This window comes from Myxine glutinosa, chromosome 12 (genome assembly GCF_964187855.1).
Source record: "Myxine glutinosa chromosome 12, kmMyxGlut1.1, whole genome shotgun sequence".
NCBI lineage: Eukaryota > Metazoa > Chordata > Myxini > Myxiniformes > Myxinidae > Myxine > Myxine glutinosa.
In genome coordinates, this window is record NC_136272.1 from 74,011,528 (window position 1) to 74,038,416 (window position 26,889).

The 26,889-nt window shown below is 45.5% G+C and overlaps 1 protein-coding gene across 1 annotated transcript in view; it reads left to right on the plus strand.

Moving 5' to 3' along the window:
- Positions 1 to 26,889, plus strand: part of LOC137437519 (macrophage mannose receptor 1) — a 108,072-nt gene that overhangs the window by 79,283 nt on the left and 1,900 nt on the right. Inside the window, exons 21-29 of the mRNA XM_078766013.1 lie at positions 2,428 to 2,539; positions 5,385 to 5,545; positions 6,315 to 6,411; positions 9,470 to 9,699; positions 9,853 to 10,018; positions 20,733 to 20,882; positions 21,065 to 21,181; positions 23,125 to 23,310; positions 23,486 to 23,542. Of these exons, the coding sequence (XP_078622139.1) occupies positions 2,428 to 2,539; positions 5,385 to 5,545; positions 6,315 to 6,411; positions 9,470 to 9,699; positions 9,853 to 10,018; positions 20,733 to 20,882; positions 21,065 to 21,181; positions 23,125 to 23,310; positions 23,486 to 23,542 (1,276 nt within the window). The remainder of the gene's footprint in view (positions 1 to 2,427; positions 2,540 to 5,384; positions 5,546 to 6,314; positions 6,412 to 9,469; positions 9,700 to 9,852; positions 10,019 to 20,732; positions 20,883 to 21,064; positions 21,182 to 23,124; positions 23,311 to 23,485; positions 23,543 to 26,889) is intronic.

Below are 26,889 nucleotides of genomic sequence, written 5' to 3' on the forward strand. Positions count from 1 at the left end.
GAGAGAGAGAGCAATTTACATTGAAAGAATTCCCAGGATGAGTTGATGTCAGAGACAGGAGAGATTGGAGACCAGTCCAGATGTTTGATGGCTGCTTGAAGACCATGCCTGTCAGCCTGAGTGAAATGCCAGACTCGTCGATGCTGAGGTGGTTCTCTGAGAATGGCCAGAGAGATGTCTACTTTAACAAGCAAATGTTCAGATGAATAGATTGGAGCAGACGAAGAACAGGAGACATTTGTCGGGAAGTTTGTCATAACTCAATCGAGAAGAGAAGATGCTCCGTTGATTGATATCCGGATCGGGAAATTGACAGGTTGTGTCAGTCACAATGAGTCGCAGAAGTCCTTTGCTGAGGTGCCATGGCTGGTGAGAGGGGTATCTTGTGTCCCAAACCCATCTCTCTCTGTTCTCACCTTACCCAGTCGAACCCAACTGCTCCTGGACTCTGTGTCCTTCTCTTCTGACAAGGTGGAGAAATTTTTGTCAAACCTCGACGCTGATTCTGCAACTGGACCAGATTGCATCAGCCCACAGGTCCTAAAATCCTGCTCTGCCGCTCAATCTCACCCTCTCTCTGTTCTCTTCACCCTCTATTTTGCTCAAGGTCATCTGCCATCATTTTGGAAATCAGCAAACATTACCGCTTTACACAAAAAATGTGCAAAAAACAGACCCTTGCAAGTGCAGACCAATCAGCCTGCTCCCAATCATCAGCAAGGTCATGGAATCCATCATTGCTTCAGATATTAAATCCTTCCTCTTCTTCAGTGGCTTGATCTCCGATCATCAATTTGGATTCAGACCAGGTCATTCTACTCTGGACATGCTGCTTCTGCTGTCTCAACAATGGATGGAGGTCCTCAATGCCAAACAGGAAATCAGAGATGTCTCCCTTGACATATCACGTGCCTTCGATACGGTCTGGCACCCACCTCTGCTCACCAAACTCTCCTCCTATGGTATCCATGGAAATCTCCATGCACGGCTTGCGGACTTCCTCTCGAGTCGTAGTCAACGTGTGGCCGTGAATGGATTTCTCTCATCTCCCCTTCCTGTTCAGGCTGGATTTCCCCAAGGCAGTGTTCTGGGCCCCGTGCTTTTTCTGGTCTTCATCAATGATCTCTCTGACTCTCTTGAAAATCCTCTCTATCTCTTTGCTGATGACTCCACTCTCTGCCGCTCCATTCCCCATCCCTCAGATCGGCAGTCTGCAGCCTCCTCACTCTCTGCAGACCTGGAGAAAATCACAGACTGGTCAAACAAGTGGAACATGTCTTTCAAACCTGACAAATCTCACACTCTTACTATGTCTCTCCAAAAAGACCGACAGGACAACCCTCCCATCCACTTTCTGAATAATCCTCTCCAAGAAGTTCTGTCACTCAAGCTTTTGGGTCTCACTATCTGATACGATTTTTCCTGGGTAAACGACATTTCAAATCTGGTCTCCAAAGCCAGTCGCCGACTGGGCATCCTACGTCGTGCGAAGTCCTTCCTTGGCACACCTGAGCTCCTCACCACATACAAAGCTTTCATCCGCAGCTCAATGGAATACTGTTCTCCCCTCTGGGCCGGTGCTCCTGCCTCTCACCTAACTCGGCTTCATGCTGTTGAAACCAAAGCTTTCAGAATCATTGGAATCTCCCGCGATGACGCTATCTCCGAGGGCCTTTCACTCACTCACCGCAGGCAGGTTGGTGGTCTTTCTGTCTTCTACTGACTCCTTTCTGGCCTTGCTCCCCCAGCTCTCTGGGCTCTGTCCCCCAAATATTCCTGCAGGTCGCACAAGATCTGCCTGCAACCCTCTTATGGTTAAACTGCCAAATCAAGACTCTCTGCTCACCTTCACTCCTTCATTCCTCTTTTCTCCCGCCTCTGGAACAAACTCCCTCACTCGCTTCAATCCCACTCCTCCCTCCAGGTCTTTAAAACAGCTGTTCACCACCATCTCTTATCTTCCCCCATCCAAAACCTTGATCTTTTCTACCCCTGCTAATTCACCCCAGATTCACTTCTTTGAAATTCCAACTTCTTTCCTGGAAGTCCTTGGAGTGTCCATGTGTTTTATATCTCTCCCACCCACCCCACCCCCCCTTTCTACGCCCCCCCCAAAGCCCTCTCCCTCCCACAGATCTCCCGATGTCCCTGCTTTCAAATGTTGTGTTTGTGTGCTTCCCCTTCTCTCCCCATCTTGTCTACCGCTCCCCTTATTATATACTTTGTGTGTCTGTTTGATTTTTTTTTTTGTGTGTGATAAATGTTAGCTCTTTCACGAGCCTTGATTCTGTATACAAAAAAAAAAAATGCTGGACAACTTGGAGGCAAGTGTGCGTACCTCTTATCCTGCTAGCCCTTAACAATATTTTCCACCATCACCAATTCTCGTCCCCCACCCCAATCATAACTGCTTCCTTCTCTGTTCAGTGCTATCTACTGCATATCGAGAGGCCAGACTACAAGAGCTGGAAACTTGCACGGGAGTCATGCAAGGATGAGGGAGCAGATCTCATTTCCATTGCAAATGTGGATGAGCAGAGTGAGTTCTTTCAATTCTCCATGTTATCATGGTGAACTCAGGACAGCATTTACAGGATTCATTCTATGTTTATTGGAATGTGGGTCCTTGGGTCCCCTTCTTGCCAAAAAAGGTGAAGTCATCAGACTTGGGGTCAACAGTTTGGGTTCCAAATTTAGCAAAACCACGAAAATCAAGAAAGACATTGGAGATAGTAAAACATTTTGAGTATTTTCTTGCGTAATATCACTGCTGGAAATAAACATCCACAAAGGTAAATATTTATTTATTTCCAATGACCATACTTTGGTTTTTTACCATACCATTTTGGCTTTTTGCCATACCATTTTGGCTTTTTGCCATACCATTTTGGCTTTTTGCCATACCATTTTGGCTTTTTGCCATACCATTTTGGCTTTTTGCCATACCATTTTGGCTTTTTGCCATACCATTTTGGCTTTTTGCCATACCATTTTGGCTTTTTGCCATACCATTTTGGCTTTTTGCCATACCATTTTGGCTTTTTGCCATACCATTTTGGCTTTTTGCCATACCATTTTGGCTTTTTGCCATACCATTTTGGCTTTTTACCATACCATTTTGGCTTTTTTTAGTTTGCCGTTTTACCGTACGTTGCCTTCGAATTCAGCCCGACCATGAGAAGTGAGATAATATTGGTACTTTTGCCTGATTCAGACCAGTGTCCCAATCCCAAACCTGACAAATCATTGTTACAGTAGACCTCTGGGTACACTCAAGGTCAATCCTCCACCCGCATGATCACCAATTTAGCGACGGATCGTTGAAAGAGACCATGTGGCGTCTGACGTGAAGCGGAATAGGCCTTTACTTCGGTTTTTGGGTACGGGTAGCTCAAATGAGAATCTGACGTTTTATCCGGATCATCCGTCTTTCCAGGATGGGAGCCCGAGCGGTGGCTTGGACTATCCGGAGGTGGTTTTATAAAGCCTCCTGTGAGGTAATGGCAACAATTTCCCACAAACTTGCTTTTTAACCATGCTAAATGAGGAACCAAATCAGAGGGGGGGAGGGGGGAGGGGGGGAAGGGGGGGAGGGGAGAGGGAAGAGGGGGGCATGGAAGAGGGGGGGATGGGGAGGGGGGAGGGGGAGGGTGAGGGAGGGGGGATGGGGAGGGGGGAGGGGGAGGGTGAGGGAGGGGGGAGGGAGTGGGAGGGGGGAGGGGGGGAGGGGGATGGAGGGGGGAGGGGGGAGGGGAGGGGGGAAGGGGTGGGAGGGGGAGGGGGGACCCGGCAGAAGTACCCGGCATTGCTGGGCGGGGGAGGGGAGGGGAGGGGAAGGGAGGGGAGGGGAGGGGAGGGGAAGGGAGGGGGGAGGGGAAGGGAGGGGGGAGGGGAAGGGAGGGGAGGGGAGGGGGGAGGGGAGGGGGAGGGGAGGGGAAGGGAGGGGGGAGGGGAAGGGAGGGGAGGGGAGGGGGGAGGGGAGAAGAGGGGGGGAGGGGAGAAGGGTGGGGGAGGGGAGGGGAGAAGGGGAGGGGGTAGGGTGGAGGGGGAAGGGGAGGGGGAAAGGGAGGGGGAAGGGGAGGGAGGGAGGGGGGGAGGGGGGAAGGGAGGGGGGACGGGGAAAAGGGAGGGGGAGGGGGAAGGGAGGGGGAGTGGGGAGGGGGGGAAGGGAGGGGGGACGGGGAAAAGGGAGGGGGAGGGGGAAGGGAGGGGGAGTGGGGAGGGGGAAGGGAGGGGGAGTGGGAAAAGGGAGGGGGAGGGGGAGGGGGAAAAGGGAGGGGGAGGGGGAAAAGGGAGGAGGAGGGGGAGTGGGAAAAGGGAGGGGGAGGGGGAAAAGGGGGGAGGGGGAAAAGGAGGGAGAGGGGGAAGGGGAGGGGGGAGGGGCAGGGGAGAAGGGGAGGGGGAGGGAAGGGGATGGCCAGTTAACAATGACGTTGCAGTTCTCATGGTCGGAGAGCAGCACAACAATCGGACATAGTCCTGCATATTCGCAACAGCACGAAGCGGATTTTGGAGACTCACCGATCCTGTGACGTCCTCCAGTACCGGCGTTGCCGGGCGGGGGAAGGGAGACCCGTACATTCCCAACCCGTACATTCGCCCTCTCGACTCAAGCTCACTCGGACAAAAGCCTCGCACAAATTACACCGTGAAGGCCCAATGGTCATGTCTATGCCACAAATCACGGGCGCACTGAATTGAAAATATATAGAACGCTCATACTCCGTGAAAAGTGAAGCCGCTGTGTCGCCATCTTGGTCAGCACGACTCGACCAACTCGCTTCGCGGATCTCGTTTTGTGCGGCAAAAAACTGCTCCAATCGGTTACGGAAGGGTTGTGGAAAGACGTTTCACAGCTGTTTCAAAGACATTTAATTCATATCGCACAAAATCGATACAAAACACGATCGCATAAAAGGTGAAGTGACGTGTGATGGGATGGAACATCACGTGATCGCTCTGAGCGAATCAGCGAGCTGCTCTGAAACCGGCTGAGATTAGCGGGTACTTCGCTGAAATGCGCTGAGGTAAATATGAATAAAAAATATGGATCGTCAAATATTTTGAGTTCGGCCATGTTCGTCCCAGGCTCAATGGCCATGTCTATGTCAAATATCAAGCACGTAAGCCTCCGTTTAGGAGTCTATCGGTAACATTACACACACACACACACAAACTGTGAATTGTTGTTGTATATATATATATCGCCACCTGGGGGTTACTTGATTAAATGAGAGCTGGTTGGTTGTTTCCTCCAATTATGGGTGAAAAGTGTGACTGGGTCTTCATATACTGTATATCATCTCTTAGCTGGAATGAAATAATGAAACCCTGTAATTTTAATACGATGCTTGTCCTTTTTTTTTTTTTTTTCTTTAATTCAGTGTTCATGGTGGTACACCTTGAACCAGCTCATCTGAAGGTCTGGATAGGACTGAATGACATTAATGAGGAAGGACATTTTGTGTGGAGTGATGGAACGCCTGTCAACTACACAAACTGGGGTGACGGGAGGCCTGTTCAATCACAAGATTCGAGATTTGAGGTGATTTGAACTGAAACCCTCTGGATTTCTCAATGGAAAAACATTAACCTTAAGGATTCCAATCTCCATATATTCACTTGCTTTGTTGTTCTCTCACCATTTTCTTCCATAACGTGATGTAGGGCTGGCCATTCATGTTGGTTCTAATGCAAACAAAACTTTGATCAGATATTTACACTGCACTCGCGAAGCGAAAAGCAGGATTTAGTGATCGGGTGCGTATGGACGCGTGGCGTTTCTGCATTTTTTAAAAGTCATTTTCTGAGCAACCGTTGGTCCGATTGACACGAAATTTTCCAACATAGGAGCGCCTCCACCTGTAGAATTTTAGTGGCAATGATGATGTCATAGGTCACGTGGTACAGGCGCCATCTTGGAAAAACCGAAAAAAGGTTGCACCTCCATATCTCCGAAACATCTCCATTGAAAAAAATTGAAACATGGCTCATCGTAAAGAACTCCACATGGGGAATAGGTGTTGTTCACGATGACGTCATTGGTGCCTTAATTTTGACGTCATAATTCGACAGGGACAATGCTTAGTCTGATCAGTTTGAAATTTATTGAGTGTGATCTACACAACAATTATATTTGAGAATATAAATTTATGATGTCATTGGTCACGTGGTCTGGCAGCCATATTGGATCAAAGGAAAAAAACCCTTCAAAAACAGAAGAGTTGGCTGGCACCAAGTTGACTGCGCAGGGTAAGTACTCTATGAATACCATCTAGTTTTCCCAGTAATTGGTTTACTCTCTGCCATTGCAGTTTGACTGTGTGGCCATGATGAACTATCGATCAATTGGATCCTGGAGAGAAGAAATATGTGACTTCAAGTGTGGATATGTCTGTGAAAAGGCAACTGGTATGGCTTTAATTTTGTCAAAAGCTCAGAAAGCCATTTGAATTGTCGTTTTTATTGTTCCCTGTAAATATTTGTTTATCTTTGTGCTCATCATACTATATTAAATAAGGCAATTTTCTATGTATGTATGGACAGATAGTGAACAAAAAATGGAAACACCAGGGTACACGGGCCTTACAACATATATGCAAACTGCGCCACACTTACGTGACTGGTGCGTGAAATATGCAATTCTATTCCCGGCTGTCCTTTTCTTTTCTTCTCTCTTTTTTATACATGGTATACCACCGTTTAGAGGCCATTTTTCCCCGCAAAGCGGGGGTTGGCCTTTTCGGGGACCGTGGTTGTTGTTGTTTTTTGGTTCCCTTTTTGAAGCAATGTTTTACAGCCGGATGCCCTTCCTGCCGCCAACCCTGTTTGTCACCTTTTTACGATAAACAGGGAATTACCAGTGTACTGGTACTCAAATTTGCCGACCTCGGAAGGATGACAGGCTGAGTCAACCCCCCTGGCGTTAATTCAGCGATCGACCGGGATTCGAACCCAGGGTCCTTGGATCCTAAGCTGGCACCCTAGCCGCTAGCCCAACACCAGGGCGGCCATCTTGGCTTTTGACGTGGCGGCCTGATTTTAAACAGCGTTCTTCCTTGTGCCTAGATACACCCACACACCAGATTAGACGTCGGTACTTCGCTTAGCGTTTTTATACATGGTATAACCACCGTTTAGAGGCCATTTTTCCCCGCAAAGCGGGGGTTGGCCTTTTCGGGGACCGTGGTAGTTGTTGTTTTTTTGGTCCCCTTTTTGAAGCAATGTTTTACGGCCGGATGCCCTTCCTGACGCCAACCCTTTTTGCCGCCTTCAACGACAAACAGGGAATTACCAGTGAACTGGTACTCAATTAGCCGACCTCGGAAGGATGACAGGCTGAGTCAACCCCCCTGGCATTAATTCGGATTCGGCGATCGACCGAGATTCGAACCCAGGATCCTAGGATCCTAAGCCGGCACCCTAGCCGCTAGCCCAACACCAGGGATTTATACATGGTATAAGGCTCGTAAATGCGCTGTCACACAGCACACACTCACACACACGGGCATACTGATGAGACAAACACTTAACACAGCTACTGAGCTTTGGGGAAGTGCCGTCACTTCCTGGGATACTCTGGGTACCAGCGACGTCACAAGGCGCCGCTTTTCCCAACGCACTCAGTGGGGCATTTCCTCAGAAGGAATTTGCGCCTCCCCATGGATGCCAACCGATGGGGATTGTCCATGCTCCTCTATCCCTTTAAATGCTAAACGCCTATCAAGGAAACAGCACGTACCATTTTTTTAAGGTCTTGGGTGTGACTCAAAGCGGTCCATTCCTCAATGGGCGTTTTTAGGAGACACCATCTCCTTACCGGATGGTCGTTGGCTCCCTTCGGGAGCTCATCCACCCGTTGTCAGGTGTTGTAATTAGTTCTGGTAGTGTGTCACAGTCACCCTCCCCACCAGCAAAGCTAGTGAGGGGTGTCGGTGTAGTCGCCTACAAACTCGACCATGCAGCAGGTAGTGCTGGGTCACATGTTACCAGTCGGCATGTTTATGTAAGCGGGCTGCGGCTCGAGTCCAGTTGTAAGAGCTAGCTTGGCCACAAGAGGAGACCTCAGTGACTTTGAATGGGGTGTAATCATCGGTGTGCATTTACCGGGTGCTTCAGTGACAAAATCTGCGGAACTTGCTAATGTGTCATGTGGAACTGCCTCAAGGTGACGTTAGACTGGGAAAAGGAAGGAAAAACAGTGGGTGGGCAACAGGCAGAAGAAGGGCAACAGTGGGTGGAAGCGCATACTCGACAAGCGTGATGCATTCCTATTATTTTGGACTGCAAGGCAAAACAGGAGAGCACTGCAATGGCAGACAAACAGTTCAATGAGGGCCGTGAGCATCCTGTATCATCAAAAACGGTCAGAAGGGAACTTCACACAGTGGGATACCATAGTCTGCTTGCTATGCACAAATTCTCATAACACCTGGCGATGCCCGTTTGCTGGTCTAGTGGTGCAAGGAGCATAGGCAATGGATTGCCGAGCAGTGGAGGCATGTGATATGGTCTGATGAGTCATCCCTTACCATGTTCTCGATGAATGGACCGGTGCACGTGTGGCGACAGCCCTAGGGAGCTCCATAGCCCAGAGTGCCTGGTTCCAACAGAAAAAGGTTCTGGCGGTTCCATAATAGTGTGGAGCACATTTTCCTTGCATGACCTGGGTCCACTCATTCAATTAGAAGACGGTCCACTCATTCAATTAGAAGACATGGTTCGGGCGTGGTACAACTCGGGTAATGAAGGTTGTGGTCAAGTTTCATCGGAATCGCGTGTGTCGTTTCTGAGAAGAAAGCAAATACCTATTTTGGGGGGTCAAACCTGGACCCAATTTGACCCCCGGTAGACCCCGTTAGACACCGTGAACAAACTAGAACTGCAACATACCAAATATGATTTGTGCCAAGTTTGGTCACAATCCCATCAGCAGTTTCGGAGAAGAAGTTGCAAGTGTTTACGGACTAACGGACGACGCACCATCCCATAAGCTCCCCGGAACTACGTTCCAGTTGAGCTACAAAACAACCTCGGTGACGTAATGGTTGGAGTGTCCTCTCTGAGTCTGGGAGCAAGCGGTTCAAACCTCAGCTGAATCGCACCACAGACTTTAAATATTGTACGTGCTGCTTCCTTGCTTGAATGTCAGCATTTAAAAGACTCGAGTACAGATAAAACAACCATAAGTTGGTAATAATAGAGCAGACTTCGATGGGCCTATGGTGGCCTCTTGCATTGAGGTTCCTTGCAAAGTAAGTCATATTCAAATGAAACAGAAAAGAGCAAAACTTGCCTTTGGACACTGCTTGTAATTCACTAACTTCCTCAGGTCTATATTCCAGCTATAGCATGCTTTGATGTTATTTTTGGATCAATTGGATGCATGTAACAAAACTGGTACTGTTGTCGTTGTTTTGTCCTACATCCTATCAGATCATCCAATCAACAACTTCACCTTGTCTTTTAGATCCTACCATTGCTGCCACCAAACCACCTCCTCTGACTGAGCTGGTTCATTTTGGCAAGTCCTTATTTCACGTTGACACAACTCCAAGGCCTTTTGCTGCGGCAAGGAAAGCTTGTCAAAGCACTGGCTCTGACATCGCGAGCTTGATCAGTGTTTATGAGCACGCCTTTGTGTCCTTGCTCGCCCGACGGGCAGGTGGGGCCCTCTGGATCGGTCTCAATGCCAACGAGGTAGGAACATGCTCACGGCAAATGAGTGACATCGTTTCTGGTCCTGATTTGTTATGATTTGTCACAAGGGGAGAGTGGGGGTGTACATATAATACTCTATCTTAATTTATACCGCATTCTTTAATGGGTATGTGCACCACTTCTTCACTGCAGACAGCCGGTGCATACCGTTGGCTAGATGGCTGGTATATGCCTATGACTCGGTGGGCCACGAATGAGCCTGCTCAACCTCAAGCATGCGTGCGTCTGGTGGCTGGGGAAGGTTGGATGACCGAGTCCTGTTTAAAGCCTCTTCCAGTAGTTTGCAAGAAGTCGCGAGGTGTGTGGGGTGAAGATCTTTTTGTATGAAAGTTCTGCCCAAGTCTTTTACAGAGCCACTGATGAAATGGATAGCACACTTTCTCGCATATATAGGGTTGTATTGGGTTTGCGCATAGTTGTTATTAGGAACCTGTGAATGTTAAAGTCTGACTGTATATATATATACAGACTGACTGTAGGGGAAGGCAGGGCAAGTTGAGCCAGTTTTTGTTCTTGGAATGTTAGGACTGAACTTACTGATGATCTTGCACAAATGAGTATCTTGCCTTCTAATTTAATCCTTGGGAAACATTTTGTAGCTAGTTCTTACTTTCTATCCCCACACTGAGAGTCACTGTGACCTTTGAAAAAACGGAGGCCAAATGGCTCAACTTGCCCCGCCTGAGGGGTAAGTTGATCCAACCTCTGGGGTAAGTTGTACCACATAGGGGTAAGTTGATCATTGCCCCAAATAAAGATAACTAAAGTAGAAAACCATTGTTTTGCCAGAAATTTTTTTAATGTTGTAAAGTTCTACAACACTGAACGAAATGATTACCTTGTGTTCATGGTTATAGTAATCAGTTACGAACAAATTGAGTCACTCTCGTAGAAAAACAAGATTGTCAACTGTGGTAAGAAAAGTCAACCCAATCCACATGTCACAGTTTCAAGTCACAATTAAACAAAAAGTATCCCAAATAGTTGATCATTGCCCCAAATAAAGATAACTGAAGTACAAAAATTGGTCTGCCTGAAAAATATTTAATGTACTTGTTACAACACTGAACGAAATATTTACATGTGCCTTGTGTTCATGGTTATAATTCAATGTGGCAGCTGGATTGAGTTGAAAACAGCTGCCACAGTTTTAAGTCACAATAAAACAAAAGTGTCCCAAATACACCCAGAAAGGCCAACAGTCAGACTGTGGCAATTAAGGCACAATATCTTGCTCATCAATGCCAGCTTCATCATTTGGATCTGGAACTAAAACTAAAACATGTCAGAAATCAAGTCAATCAAGCTGCCAAACTGACAAGTCACAATTGAACACAAGCTGTCCAGAACAACGGGCAGAACTGCCAACGCACTTAGGCTGTGGCAGCTTACGCACGATGTCTTCCAGTTCAAATCCTGCTTCATCCTTTGGGTTTGGAACAAACACTGGGTTGTCAGATCCAACTTTTCCAGCAACCTTCTGCAGGAAGACACCTTCAAACTGAAATTCCTCTCCATTCAGTACATCAACCCGAGCAATGTAATGCACAAATCTTGATTTGCCAGCACATTTGCCCGAGCTTTGCTCGGAGCGCTTGAAATGGCAGCACGGCAAGGAATGCTCCCCGGGGAGTGGAGATGGTACACCCAGTGTGGTGCAGGCTCGCAATGTATCCAATGACCGGGGTAATAATATGGTATTCTGTAAGCGCTTTGAGCCTTTGGGGAAAAGCGCATTATAAATGCTAATTATTCTTATCTCCACCAACATGAGTTGGCAAGTTGAGCCATGGCTCAACTTGCCCCGTAGGGTCTGGCTCAACTTACCCAGTCTGAACTTTCTGAGATGTCTCCACATACACACATATTCTATGCATCCATCGTATTAAAGTCTATGACAAGAATGGAGACACATACCTGGACTAACAATTGTCATCTGATATCCATATTATATCTATGCTGCATATGGAAGAAACGTGAACTTACCTGTTTTACACCTTTTTACTTTTATGGCTGAAAATTGGATTTTTCCCTCTGCAACACTGGTTTCTGTTTCATTTTAGAAAACAATATGGCAGAATTTGGAGTTATGCAATGGGGCATCTATAGATGGCGCCACCACAAAGTCTGACTCATTCATAACTGGCTGGGAGGTGGTGGCTCAACTTACCCCTATGCTCAACTTGCCCCGCCTTCCCCTATGACTATATGTATATACGTCTGACTGACTACGTCACGTCTGTATACGTATACACGTCCGTCGTCACGTATGTATACGTCTGACGTCTGTCTGACTGTATGTATATATACACATATACAGTCAGACTTTAACATTCGCAGGTTAACACTTTCATTTTTTTTATTCGCAGGTTAACATTAGTCAGACTTTAACACTTTAACATTCGCATGTGTGTGCATGTATATATATATATATATATCAGTCATTATGCGACTTCATACCATCAGTGGGAAACCACCATGGGAAATCAAGGTGTCCCATACAACTACTGCTGCACCTTACTGGGAGCAAAAATCACTGCCTGCCATACGGTAACATTATCTCTGGTATCCACTCACAAAATGGAGTCGACCTGGATGCGGTTGGGAGTTACTAATTAGTGCACATCGGATTTTTATGTGGAAAATTTTTTTTTTTTTTTTCACATAAAACGGCTTTTTTGCGCGCAAAAAAATTATTTTGCTATTTTCGGAGAAAAAAAGAATTTCGCCCTTTTTCGGGAAAAATAAAATAAAATGCCCTTTTTGGTCGAAAATGTCTGGCAACGCTAAAAAAAATTGGGGAATTTTTCGAAATTTTAAACTACGATCGAAATTTTTAACTGCGATCGAAATTTTTAATTGCGATCGATCTCAAAAACAAAACGTTGCGTCCACTTGCGTGCGTTGCGTCCCCAGCGTGTACAGCAGTGAGGCGGTGTACTACAGTGAGAGAGTGTACACAAAGTGTGAACAAGTCTCCTATCAAGATGAGTGCTGCTCTTCGTGACAAGTGGCTGAAGGAATTCAACGCTGGCGGCGATGGGGCCACCTTCAAGTACGTGTCGAGTGACACGGCTTTCTGTCGAGCTTGTGAAAAGACTTTCCGGGCGAAGCAGAAGTCTGAGCTGGCCCAACATGTCCGAGGAGACCGCCACAAGAGCAACTTGGCCTTGAAGAAGAAGAGGACGGTCACGCAAGCCACCATGGAGGACTTTGGTGGCGGAAAGAGGCACAAGTGCGACGTCGTGGCTCAGGAGCTGTGCCAGGCCATGCTGGCCGCTGGCATCCCATGGTCTAAATTGGAAAACCCTGCCCTCCGGTCGTTCCTGGAGAAGCACATCACTCTCCAGATCCCCGATGAAAGCTGGATTCGAAAGCACTACCTCGACAAGTGCTACGACGAGGCCTTGGTGGGGATCCGTGCCGACCTCGGACAGCAGCCCATCTGGCTGTCCGTCGACGAGACGACCGATTCGGCAGGTCGATATGTGGCCAACATCATCGTGGGACGCTTGTCCAAGGAGGGGTACTTTCGTCCCCACCTCGTCCAGTGCATGTTTCTGGAGAAGACCAACTCCGGGGAGATCGTGCGTGCAGTCAATGACACGCTGCGCTATCTTTGGCCTGATTTCAAGCCGGAGTGCCTCAAGGTCCTCGTCAGCGACGCCGCGGCCTATATGATCAAGGCCGGCCATGCCCTGAAGGAACTCTTCCCGGACTTGCTGCATGTGACTTGCGTTGCCCACGCGCTCCACCGTGTCTGCGAGACAGTCCGAGAAATGTTCAAGGACGTCAACGACCTGATTGCCACGACGAAGAAGGTGTTCGTCAAAGCCCCGTCGCGTGTCGTCTTTTGGAAGGAGCAGCAGCCCAATCTTTCTCTCCCCCCGGAGCCCATTCTGACTCGGTGGGGGACGTGGATCGACGCCGCGGTGTTTTACGCTGAGCACTTCGAGGCCGTCAAGGACATTGTGGACCAGCTGAACGATGACGACGCGATGGCAATCCGGAGTGCCAAGGACCTGTTCGGAAAGGCGGACATCAAGCTCAGTTTGGTCTTCTTAAATGCCCACGTGTCGTTCATCCCGAAGATCCTTAAGCAGCTGGAGGAGGTCGGCATGGAGCTGGCCAAGGCCTTCCAGCTCCTTGATCAGGCCAAGGAGGAGCTCGAAAAGATCCGAGGCTGCCGTAAGGAGATCCTGCTCACCAAGTTCAAGGCGGTGCTGCAGCGCAATCCCGACATTGGTGTGCTGAGGACAGTGGCTTTGATCCTGGATGGAGATCAGCACGGGTCTGAGGTTGGTGTGCCGGCTGGAGTCAAGCTTGCTGACATCCCCCTCTTGAGGTACTGCCCCATCGTCAGCGTCGACGTGGAAAGGTCCTTCTCCGTCTGCAGAAACGTCCTCACCGACCGCCGACACCGCCTCACCAAGGAGAACATTACCAAGATAATGATTTCAAACACCTACTTTAACCGTTCCTAAAAGGGTCTTGTCAATTTCTTCTAATCCTCTACTTATCAAACAATGCGGTTGCAATAAAGGTACCTGAACGTCATTTTTTTACCTGTTTACTAGCCCAGAGTGCTTAATGTTGTGCAGGAAAAAGCTTACCATTTTTTGTTCTTTTTTTGACTGATTTCTGAAAAACTTGGTAATAAAAAAAAATGAATAAAACGGGGGAAAAAAATATTTCGGGATTTTTTCACATAAAAAAAAAAAAATCCGCTTTTCAAAACATAAAAGGCCTATTTTCTTAACATAAAAATCCGTAGTCTACGAGTAATTAGTATCTGTAATTTGGCGCTCCAACCTAATGAGCGAATGTCATGACGTCATTGCCACGTATGTCCGCATTGCCTGCCAAGCTCCGGAGGAGCCATCTAGCAGTGCGTCATTATGGATTTTAAATTCAGATACTGTCACAAGTGTATGCAAAACTCACAGTTACCGACCTGGTTTCGCCCTTGTTGGGGCTTCATCAGGGCAACGCACCTGATAATAATGACTGATAATAATAATAATAATAATAATAATAATAATAACGACTGATGTACAACCGAAAGGTTTTCAGAGTCACAAGTGTATGGAAGGCTCACTGCATTGCAAATGGGAGAAGCAAAGTCAGCAAACCTACTTCGGCAGCTACACATGCATTGAGAACACTGCGCTCATGTTCTGAATAAACGTTAACGCCCTTACTTTTAGCTAGGTCATTCAAGCAAGATCGCTAATGGATCGTCATCTATCATGTGGAGAACATAGCCTGAGATACAGTTGACATAACTTTTGGAGAACAATGACTGAACTTTACATCCATGCCCTTGTCTAAGGGGGACAATGCACCAAGAAGCATTGCAATTAATGTATCTTCATTTCTCATTTGCACGTCAGATATTATTTTCTAGAGGATGTTTCCTTATTTCTGTTCTTCAACTTTTTTCAAACAATGGATGTTTTAAAAAGTAATGAACTGCTTATAGTGATTTTTGTATAATTATAGACTCCTCGAATACCGAAATGACAGGATATAGAGTATTTGTACAGGCAATGAGGTGGTGTGTAAGTGGTGGGCATGGTATGAACATGGGCTGCATCCTGAATGAGGATCATGCTTCAGAATTAGAGTTGGCATGAGTAGCAATAAGCCTTCACTTTTAAAGACAGCAGGGAAGATATGCCTCCATTTTTAAAGATAAGCCTCCATTTTTAAAGATAAGCCTCCATTTTTAAAGATATGCCTCCATTTTTTAAGATAAGCCTCCATTTTTAAAGATAAGCCTCCACTTTTAAAGATAAGCCTCCATTTTTAAAGATAAGCCTCCATTTTTAAAGATAAGCCTCCATTTTTAAAGATAAGCCTCCATTTTAAAAGATAAGCCTCCACTTTTAAAGATAAGCCTCCATTTTTAAAGATAAGCCTCCATTTTTAAAGATAAGCCTCCACTTTTAAAGATAAGCCTCCATTTTTAAAGATAACCCTCCATTTTTAAAGATAAGCCTCCATTTTTAAAGATAAGCCTCCATTTTTAAAGATAAGCCTCCACTTTTAAAGATAAGCCTCCACTTTTAAAGATAAGCCTCCACTTTTAAAGATAAGCCTCCATTTTTAAAGATAAGCCTCCACTTTTAAAGATAAGCCTCCACTTTTAAAGAGAAGCCTCCATTTTTAAAGATAAGCCTCCACTTTTAAAGATAAGCCTCCACTTTTAAAGATAAGCCTCCACTTTTAAAGATAAGCCTCCATTTTTAAAGATAAGCCTCCACTTTTAAAGATAAGCCTCCACTTTTAAAGATAAGCCTCCATTTTTAAAGATAAGCCTCCATTTTTAAAGATAAGCCTCCACTTTTAAAGATAACCCTCCATTTTTAAAGATAAGCCTCCACTTTTAAAGATAAGCCTCCACTTTTAAAGATAAGCCTCCACTTTTAAAGATAAGCCTCCATTTTTAAAGATAAGCCTCCATTTTTAAAGATAAGCCTCCACTTTTAAAGATAACCCTCCATTTTTAAAGATAAGCCTCCACTTTTAAAGATAAGCCTCCACTTTTAAAGATAAGCCTCCACTTTTAAAGATAAGCCTCCATTTTTAAAGATAAGCCTCCACTTTTAAAGATAAGCCTCCACTTTTAAAGATAACCCTCCATTTTTAAAGATAAGCCTCCATTTTTAAAGATAAGCCTCCACTTTTAAAGATAAGCCTCCACTTTTAAAGATAAGCCTCCATTTTTAAAGATAAGCCTCCATTTTTAAAGATAAGCTTCCACTTTTAAAGATAAGCCTCCATTTTTAAAGATAAGCCTCCATTTTTAAAGATAAGCCTCCATTTTTAAAGACAAGCCTCCATTTATAAAGATAAGCCTCCATTTTTAAAGATAAGCCTCCATTTTTAAAGATAAGCCTCCATTTTTAAAGATAAGCCTCCACTTTTAAAGATAAGCCTCCACTTTTAAAGATAAGCCTCCACTTTTAAAGATAAGCCTCCACTTTTAAAGATAAGCCTCCATTTATAAAGATAAGCCTCCATTTTAAAAGATAAGCCTCCATTTTTAAAGATAAGCCTCCATTTTTAAAGATAAGCCTCCACTTTTAAAGATAAGCCTCCACTTTTAAAGATAAGCCTCCATTTTTAAAGATAAGCCTCCACTTTTAAAGATAAGCCTCCATTTTTAAAGATAAGCCTCCATTTTAAAGATAAGCCTCCATTTTTAAAGATAAGCCTCCATTTTTAAAGATAAGCCTCCATTTTTAAAGATAAGCCTCCACTTTTAAAGATAAGCCTCCATTTTAAAAGATAAGCCTCCATTTTTAAAGATAAGCCTCCATTTTTAAAGATAACCCTCCATTTTTAAAGATAAGCCTCCATTTTTAAAGATAAGCCTCCATTTTTAAAGATAAGCCTCCATTTTTAAAGATAAGCCTCCACTTTTAAAGATAAGCCTCCATTTTAAAAGATAAGCCTCCATTTTTAAAGATAAGCCTCCATTTTTAAAGATAAGCCTCCATTTTTAAAGATAAGCCTCCACTTTTAAAGATAAGCCTCCACTTTTAAAGATAAGCCTCCATTTTTAAAGATAAGCCTCCACTTTTAAAGATAAGCCTCCATTTTTAAAGATAAGCCTCCATTTTAAAGATAAGCCTCCATTTTAAAGATAAGCCTCCATTTTTAAAGATAAGCCTCCACTTTTAAAGATAAGCCTCCATTTTTAAAGATAAGCCTCCATTTTTAAAGATAAGCTTCCACTTTTAAAGATAAGCCTCCACTTTTAAAGATAAGCCTCCATTTTTAAAGATAAGCCTCCATTTTTAAAGATAAGCCTCCATTTTTAAAGATAAGCCTCCACTTTTAAAGATAAGCCTCCATTTTTAAAGATAAGCCTCCATTTTTAAAGATAAGCCTCCACTTTTAAAGATAAGCCTCCATTTTTTAAGATAAGCCTCCATTTTTAAAGATAAGCCTCCATTTTTAAAGACAGCAGGGAAGAACAAGATTGGACTGAAATGAGGAAATGATTCCATGCATGGAATAAAGTGTAAGCAAAAGTTGGGAAGCAACAAGAAAGCTTATCAAGCAGACAGAGTGAGTTGGGTTATTGAATAAACTAAGAGAGGGGTGGGTGGAAGAAACAAGTAATGTGGAAGTCAATTAAAAGGAAAATCGTTTATATTATTGGAAGATACAAGAAGGACCCGATATATATTTTTTTCTTTTGACCATGACCTGACCGTGGGTTTTTCTGATTTTCAGACATACTGACATACATGCACACATATACACACGTACACGTGCACACGTACACATACACACATTACATACATACACACACACACACACACACACACACACACACACACACACACACACACACACATTACATACTGTTGTGGATATGAGAATGTTTTTTTTGTTGTTGTTGTTGTCGTGTAAATTGTTGTAAAATATCGCCCTCCTTACTCCAGTGTTGTATAAAGGTCAAAGGGCGTTCCCGTAGTTAGTTCCATAAAGCATACATGAAGGACACCATAATACCCCTGTTCAGTAGTTTATTTCCTTATTATGTGTATTAGGGTAAGGCTTTGTCTTCCATTAAGATGACACTCCATTGCACCAAGTGAAATAAGATAGATTCCCTTTCATGCCCCATTCCCACTCCCAAAACATATATTGCCAACTACAATAGCCGCCATTAAGCATGTGCTCAGCTCGGGGAAGAAGGGCGTGCCTGCCCATCATCATCAAGGGTGGAGTCAGAGGGCCTGTGCCCACCAATCAGGGCCGAAGCGAGCTCACCGAGGGGCGTGTCCTGAAGGCTGGCGGCTTGATCGCCGGAGGCGCTATAAAAGTGCGCGCGCAAGGACCGAGGGTGTGGTTGGACCAAGCGAGAGACGTGCAAAGAGTGGTTGGACCAAGCGAGAGACGTGCAAAGAGTGGTTGGACCAAGCGAGAGACGTGCAAAGAGTGGTTGGACCAAGCGAGAGACGTGCAAAGAGTGGTTGGACTGAGTACGAGAAGAGTTGAGTTGAGTACGAGAAGAGTTGAGTAAGGGATCCCCAAAAGAGCAGCTCCAGCCACCGCAAGTTCAGTCACAGCAGCTTCAGCCACAGCAGCAGCAGCCACAGCAGCTTCAGCCACAGCAGCTTGGGGGCCTTGACGGCAGTTTTTGAGCAGGGCCGCGAAGGAACGGCGGCTGTTAAACGTGTTGATCGATAGAGGGCGGCGGCTGCTAATCCCCGACCCGACCGTGCTGTGGGTCCAGCTGAACCTTCCTCTCCCTCCAGCCATCCACCTCCTGCCATTCCTATCATCATTCACCGCGTGAGTCTGTCTTTGTTTGTTCTGTCCCTGGGTATTAATTAAGCTTGTATAAGTTAATATTTGCACTGTGTCACCTGCTTTTTCCATTTTCCCTGTATATAACCTTGACTGCTCCTTTTGCTTAGTGTGTGTAAATAATAAATCCTGTTACTCTTCTGTACGTCTTCTTCTTCTTCCTCTTTACATTCGGTCGCTTTAGAGGTTTCCAAATTGAATACCTGTGGCGCGATTTCGGCCAACGTCCAGGAATCGGGTTAGTCGGGGTAACTGTTCGGCCGCGGTGCCATCCGCTCGGCAAAACAACATCTTATCCGCGGTCCGTAACAATACCATGCATCTAGACGTGTGTATCACCTGTGACAGATAGCCGAACAGTTTTAACTCCGAGGCGACCAGCCGAATATATAGCGGTTATTTTGTTAAGCGTGGATTGAAGGAAACAAAGCGTTTACCTGACGAAAGCACACGGGTTTATACCGAAACCACAACGAATAAACACGACAGTAAATTCAACAAATAATTTAATGAAAATAAATCCATTACAAAAATGTCAAAATTAATGTTGAGATAAAAACTAAAATTCCAACTGAGGCACCTCACCGCAGACTCAAATACATACACAAAGGGTAAATTAAAAGAAAATCTCCTCCTTTTTTGCCGGCACTCAGCTTTGGCCTCAACGAGAACTTTTAGAAGCTTGGCGGCTGTTGAAACTGGTGAGGTTGGTCGACGAAAGGACCGCGCATCTAAGCGCCCCAAAATTGATCCGGTCAATCACGCAAGCGTGCTGAGCCATGAAGTGGCAGCCAAAAACGTCCTCCTCTCCATTCCTGGCCACACGCACAACGCGGCCCCCAGCTGCCCCGAAGAGCACCACAGACCAACAACACCTCCTCCTCCGACTTTGCCAAAGTTCCCACCAAAGCTCTAAATGCTCCTCACAAGCGCACACACCACAAGAACCAACCAAGCCACCCAAGAGAGACATGCTCCTCTTCCTCTCACTCACTCTCGAAGCTTCTTGCTCTGATGTCACCCCGACCAATTACAAGCTCGGGCGTGGCCTGCTGGCTCTGCTCCGCCACTCCCCTCGTACCACTGTGAGGGCGTGGCTTGCCGGCTTTGCTTGGCGTGAGTGTTCATTAAGGCGTGGCTTACTTGCCGATCGGCAATATCCGGGTACTGACGGCGGTTGTGGTGGTTTAATGGAGAAATTGCATGGCCGGCCTTGTAAATGTAAAACGTAATGGAAAGCAACAAATGGAAATCACATGCTGGCAAAACCTAACCTTAATCCCTAACGAGTTAGCAAAGATTCACCCCTCATGTGAAGACACATAAACACTCTTAAGCTACAGTTTCCCTACTTAAATACATGGAGATTTATCCTACGCATCCATGGTCCATGCTATAATTATACAATCCTACCTTTACTATGAGATTCCTCCATCTACCCCTGCAAACGTAACAATACACACACACACACACACACACACACACACACACACACACACACACACACACACACACACACACACACACACACACACACACACACACACACACATATAATTACCTTATTTAATATAGTAGGATGGCAATATACTATGAGAAGCAGGATTTAATCTGCCTATTTACTGTTGTTGTCTTGTCTTTGTTTCTAGACACAACCTTCATTTCCTTTTTTTTTTCTGTAGAGCTACCTCCTACAAAGAGACCTGCCCTAGGCTCTTGCCCATCAGAACCAAGTTCTGGATCTTGGCAGGAGTTCCGTGACTCCTGCTTCTTGTTTCAGTCGGACATTAAACTCAGCTGGATGGGAGCTGCGGTCACCTGTTCCAGGCTCGGTATGATTCTATCCACATGAACCAAAATTCCATGGTACTCAACAGGCTGGCTGCAGGAATGCCTATAATATGCAAGGGCTTGCTTGATTGCAAGGGGAAGTTGGAGAACATTGTTGATGAAGTTGTACATAACACCTTAACCTTGTGCTGTCGTTCTCTTCATACAATGCAACTCGTACTAGGGGGTTCGCTGGCCAGCTTGAACAGCAGATTTGAAAGTCGCTTTGTGGAGAGGCAGATGAAAGACCTGCGAGATAAAGCCAAGAGGTTTTGGATTGGCCTTCACTTTAGCTCTGATGGTAAGTACCCCTGCTGTTGGCTTGTTGATCTGCTGTGCACCTTCATATTCCTCTGCATGTTTTGCTTTTCTGATTTATTTTCCTCTTCTGGTTCCTCTTATACCAACCTTATTCACTGCACCCCCCCATCCCTCAATTAACTTCCGCCATCGAAGGTGGACGGAGGTTCCCTGTCTGTCCGTTTGGTTGTCTGCTTGTTGTCTGTGAGCATATTTCAAGAAGTTGTGGATGGATTTGGAGAAAACTTGGTGGACAGGATAGGTGTGTGACTGGGGAGATTTTATTCGATTTTGGTGAAGATCCCAATGCAGATCGAGGAGTTTTTAAGTGATTCTTCACCATTGAGTGATAGGCCGATATGTATCATGACATCTCATCACGTCCAAATTTTTGACGACATGACACAACTAGGTGGATGAGTTGGTTGGGCGACAAGAACAAGCTTGCACCACACCATGTGTTTTGGTCCAGATCCAGATCCAGACTATGAACGGGATACAAAACGTTAACTGTTCAGCCTGGTGGAGGTGTACACTCCACCGAGTGCCGATGTATTTTGATGTCATCGGCGGCGGCATTATGTTTTCGGGTTGTCCCTCCGGCTGCTCACTTGTGAACCAGTGATCGGATTTTGACCAAACTTGGTATAAATATATATTACGATGAAAAGATGAACTGATTAGATTTTTGCATCAAAGGTCAAGTCAAAGTATCCCCCGCCTTCCCATGCCTCCTCCCCCCCGCCTTCCCATGCCTCCTCCCCCCCGCCTTCCCATGCCTCCCCCCCGCCTTCCCATGCCTCCCCCCGCCTTCCCATGCCTCCCCCCACCCCCACCTTCCCATGCCTCCTACCCCACCAGCCTTCCCATGCCTCCTCCCCCCCGCCTTCCCATGCCTCCTCCCCCCCCCCCCCGCCTTCCCATGCCTCCCCCCACCCCCACCTTCCCATACCTCCTCCCCCCCGCCTTCCCATGCCTCCTCCCACCCCCACCTTCCCATTCCTCCTACCCCCCGCCTTCCCATGCCTCCTCCCCCCCGCCTTCCCATGCCTCCTCCCCCCCGCCTTCCCATGCCTCCTCCCCCCCGCCTTCCCATGCCTCCCCTACCCCAACCTTCCCATGCCTCCTCCCACCCCCACCTTCCCATGCCTCCTCCCCCCCGCCTTCCCATGCCTCTCCCCACCCCAACCTTCCCATGCCTCCTCCCACCCCCACCTTCCCATGCCTCCTCCCCCCCACCTTCCCATGCCTCCCCCCACCCTCACCTTCCCATGCCTCTCCCCACCCCCACCTTCCCATGCCTCCCCCCACCCTCACCTTCCCATGCCTCCCCCCACCCCCACCTTCCCATGCCTCCTCCCCCCCGCCTTCCCATGCCTCCCCCCACCCCCACCTTCCCATGCCTCCCCCCACCCCCACCTTCCCATGCCTCCTCCCCCTGCCTTCCCATGCCTCCCCCTCCCCACCTTCCCATGCCTCTTCCCCCTCTCCCCCCGCCTTCCCATGCCTCCTCCCCTCTGCCTCCTCCCCCCTGCCTTCCCATGCCTCCTCCCCTCAAGCCCTCTCCCTCCCACAGATCTTCCGTTGTCCCTGTTCTCTGTTGTACTTGTGTGCTTCCCTCTCTCTCCCCATCTTGTCTCCCGCTCCCTTTATTGTATGTTTTATGTGTCCGTTTGCGTTTTTGTGATTGATGTTAGCTCTTACACGAGCCTCGATCTTGTATACAAAAAGAAAAAAGAAAAAAGAAGTCAGCTAAAAATCTGATACTTGAGAACAGCTGAAGGTATTTGAATGAAAGTTGAGCCAAGTTTGTATAATGATGTAATAATGTAGACAGAGGCATATCGGTTAACGTCGCGACGTCGAAGAGTGTGCTGTTCTAGTTAACCATGTACTAAGGACATGGCATTGATTCCTCTGCTCTATACTGCTCCTGGTTACAAGGTGAGATCTCCTGGTTGGATGGGAGTCCAATAAGTTACACTCGTTTTCGGGCCTCGCGTCAGCAAGGGGGCAGCAGAGACTCGAGTGGAGTGGAAGAGCGCTGCGTGGCCATTACCTCCAAAGCTTACAGCTGGAAAGAGTACTCTTGCACGGACAGGGCTGGCTACATCTGCCGTGCCTCCAGACGTGAGTATTTGACTAACGTTGCCTCAATATCAGGTGCAACTTCTGGTAGCTTTTGGGGTGGAGTAAAGCTTCCTGATCCATTCTCTTGTATTTACAAACTCCCACCCTGAGTTTGAGTTCCCACAAAATATCCAAACACAACTGACTGCTTTCCGCGTGTTCCGCTAATTTACAGCTCGAGTCATTGAGAGCACAGCAACAACAGCAAGAGTGATCTTCACTGCCAGACTTGGTGAGTCAAAGTTCAACAGATCGTCACATTTGTATTGAATTGTCACTTATCCATGGGTATTGTCCATGTGTTGAATTGTCACTTATCCATGGGTATTGTCCATGTGTTGAATTGTCACTTATCCATGGGTATTGTCCATGTGTTGAATTGTCACTTATCCATGGGTATTGTCCATGTGTTGAATTGTCACTTATCCATGGGTATTGTCCATGTGTTGAATTGTCACGTATCCATGGGTATTGTCCATGTATTGAATTGTCACTTATGCATGGGTATTGTCCATGTATTGAATTGTCACTTATCCATGGGTATTGTCCATGTATTGAATTGTCACTTATCCATGGGTATTGTCCATGTATTGAATTGTCACTTATCCATGGGTATTGTCCATGTATTGAATTGTCACTTATCCATGGGTATTGTCCATGTATTGAATTGTCACTTATCCATGGGTATTGTCCATGTATTGAATTGTCACTTATCCATGGGTATTGTCCATGTATTGAATTGTCACTTATCCATGGGTATTGTCCATGTATTGAATTGTCACTTATCCATGGGTATTGTCCATGTATTGAATTGTCACTTATCCATGGGTATTGTCCATGTATTGAATTGTCACTTGTCTATGGGTATTGTCCATTTATTGAATTGTCACTTATCCATGGGTATTGTCCATGTATTGAATTGTCACTTATCCATGGGTATTGTCCATGTATTGAATTGTCACTTATCCATGGGTATTGTCCATGTATTGAATTGTCACTTATCCATGGGTATTGTCCATGTATTGAATTGTCACTTGTCCATGGGTATTGTCCATTTATTGAATTGTCACTTATCCATGGGTATTGTCCATGTATTGAATTGTCACTTATCCATGGGTATTGTCCATGTATTGAATTGTCACTTATCCATGGGTATTGTCCATGTATTGAATTGTCACTTATCCATGGGTATTGTCCATGTATTGAATTGTCACTTATCCATGGGTATTGTCCATGTATTGAATTGTCACTTATCCATGGGTATTGTCCATGTATTGAATTGTCACTTATCCATGGGTATTGTCCATGTATTGAATTGTCACTTGTCCATGGGTATTGTCCATTTATTGAATTGTCACTTATCCATGGGTATTGTCCATGTATTGAATTGTCACTTATCCATGGGTATTGTCCATGTATTGAATTGTCACTTATCCATGGGTATTGTCCATGTATTGAATTGTCACTTGTCCATGGGTATTGTCCATTTATTGAATTGTCACTTATCCATGGGTATTGTCCATGTATTGAATTGTCACTTATCCATGGGTATTGTCCATGTATTGAATTGTCACTTATCCATGGGTATTGTCCATGTATTGAATTGTCACTTATCCATGGGTATTGTCCATGTATTGAATTGTCACTTATCCATGGGTATTGTCCATGTATTGAATTGTCACTTATCCATGGGTATTGTCCATGTATTGAATTGTCACTTATCCATGGGTATTGTCCATGTATTGAATTGTCACTTATCCATGGGTATTGTCCATGTATTGAATTGTCACTTATCCATGGGTATTGTCCATGTATTGAATTGTCACTTGTCCATGGGTATTGTCCATTTATTGAATTGTCACTTATCCATGGGTATTGTCCATGTATTGAATTGTCACTTATCCATGGGTATTGTCCATGTATTGAATTGTCACTTATCCATGGGTATTGTCCATGTATTGAATAATTGTCCATGGGTCTATCAATTCGCCATCGCTGACAGGTCGGTGGTCTCTGTCTTCTTCCACCTCATTTCTGGTCTTGCACCCAGAAATGAGGTGGAAGAAGGACTTTGTGCAATCCCTCCGTGCTTTGCCTCCCCTGACCCTCCATATATCTGCAGGACACACGCGGTCTACCAGCAACCACCTCCTAGTGAAACTGACTAAATCCAGAACCACTGGTCACCTCCACTTATTTATTCCTCTCTCTTCCCACCTGTGGAACCACCTTCCAAACTCTTATTGATCTCATTGTTCCCTCCTGGTTTTCAAGACAGCTGTTCACCACTATGTCAGGTCTTCCCCTCAACGTTACGTGCATCTCTTGTTACTTGCAAAATCGAAGATTTTTCAAGTATATTGTTCGGTTGCATTTGTGGTTCTGTCTGTCTGTTTGTCCGTTTGCCTGTTTGTTGGTCACCGGCCTACAGGTCACAATTCGAAACCGATCGTCACGAAACTTCACCAAGTTGTATAGGTCGTCCCAATTGAGAAGGTTATTGTTTTTGGGGTCAAAAGTTCAACATAGGCCAAAGGTCACCAACTTTGCCAAATTTCTAAAATCCTAAATTTTCATCCGATTGACTTGAAATTTGAAGAGGACTTGCATATCTGGTCACTGAATTCAACCACCAAGTACATTTGAGGTCAACATCGGCCAAAAGGTCAACATATGCCAAATTTATAAAATCCTCAATTTTCATCCAATTGACTTGAAATTTGAAGATGGCTTGCATATCTGGTCACTGAATTCAACCACCAAGTACATTTGAGGTCAACATCGGCCAAAAGGTCAACATAGGCCAAATTTCTAAAATCCTCAATTTTCATCCAATTGACTTGAAATTTGAAGAGGACTTGCATATCTGGTCACTGAATTCAACCACCAAGTACATTTGAGGTCAACATCGGCCAAAAGGTCAACATAGGCCAAATTTCTAAAATCCTCAATTTTCATCCAATTGACTTGAAATTTGAAGATGACTTGCATATCTGGTCACTGAATTCAACCACCAAGTACATTTGAGGTCAACATCGGCCAAAAGGTCAACATAGGCCAAATTTCTAAAATCCTCAATTTTCATCCAATTGACTTGAAATTTGAAGAGGACTTGCATATCTGGTCACTGAATTCAACCACCGAGTACATTTGAGGTCAGCATCGGCCAAAAGGTCAACATAGGCCAAATTTCTAAAATCCTCAATTTTCATCCAATTGACTTGAAATTTGAAGAGGACTTGCATATCTGGTCACTGAATTCAACCACCAAGTACATTTGAGGTCAACATCGGCCAAAAGGTCAACATAGGCCAAATTTCTAAAATCCTCAATTTTCATCCAATTGACTTGAAATTTGAAGATGACTTGCATATCTGGTCACTGAATTCAACCACCAAGTACATTTGAGGTCAACATCGGCCAAAAGGTCAACATAGGCCAAATTTCTAAAATCCTCAATTTTCATCCAATTGACTTGAAATTTGAAGAGGACTTGCATATCTGGTCACTGAATTCACCCAATAAGTATTTTTGTGGTAAACATAGGCCAAAAGGTCAACATAGGCCAAATTTCTAAAA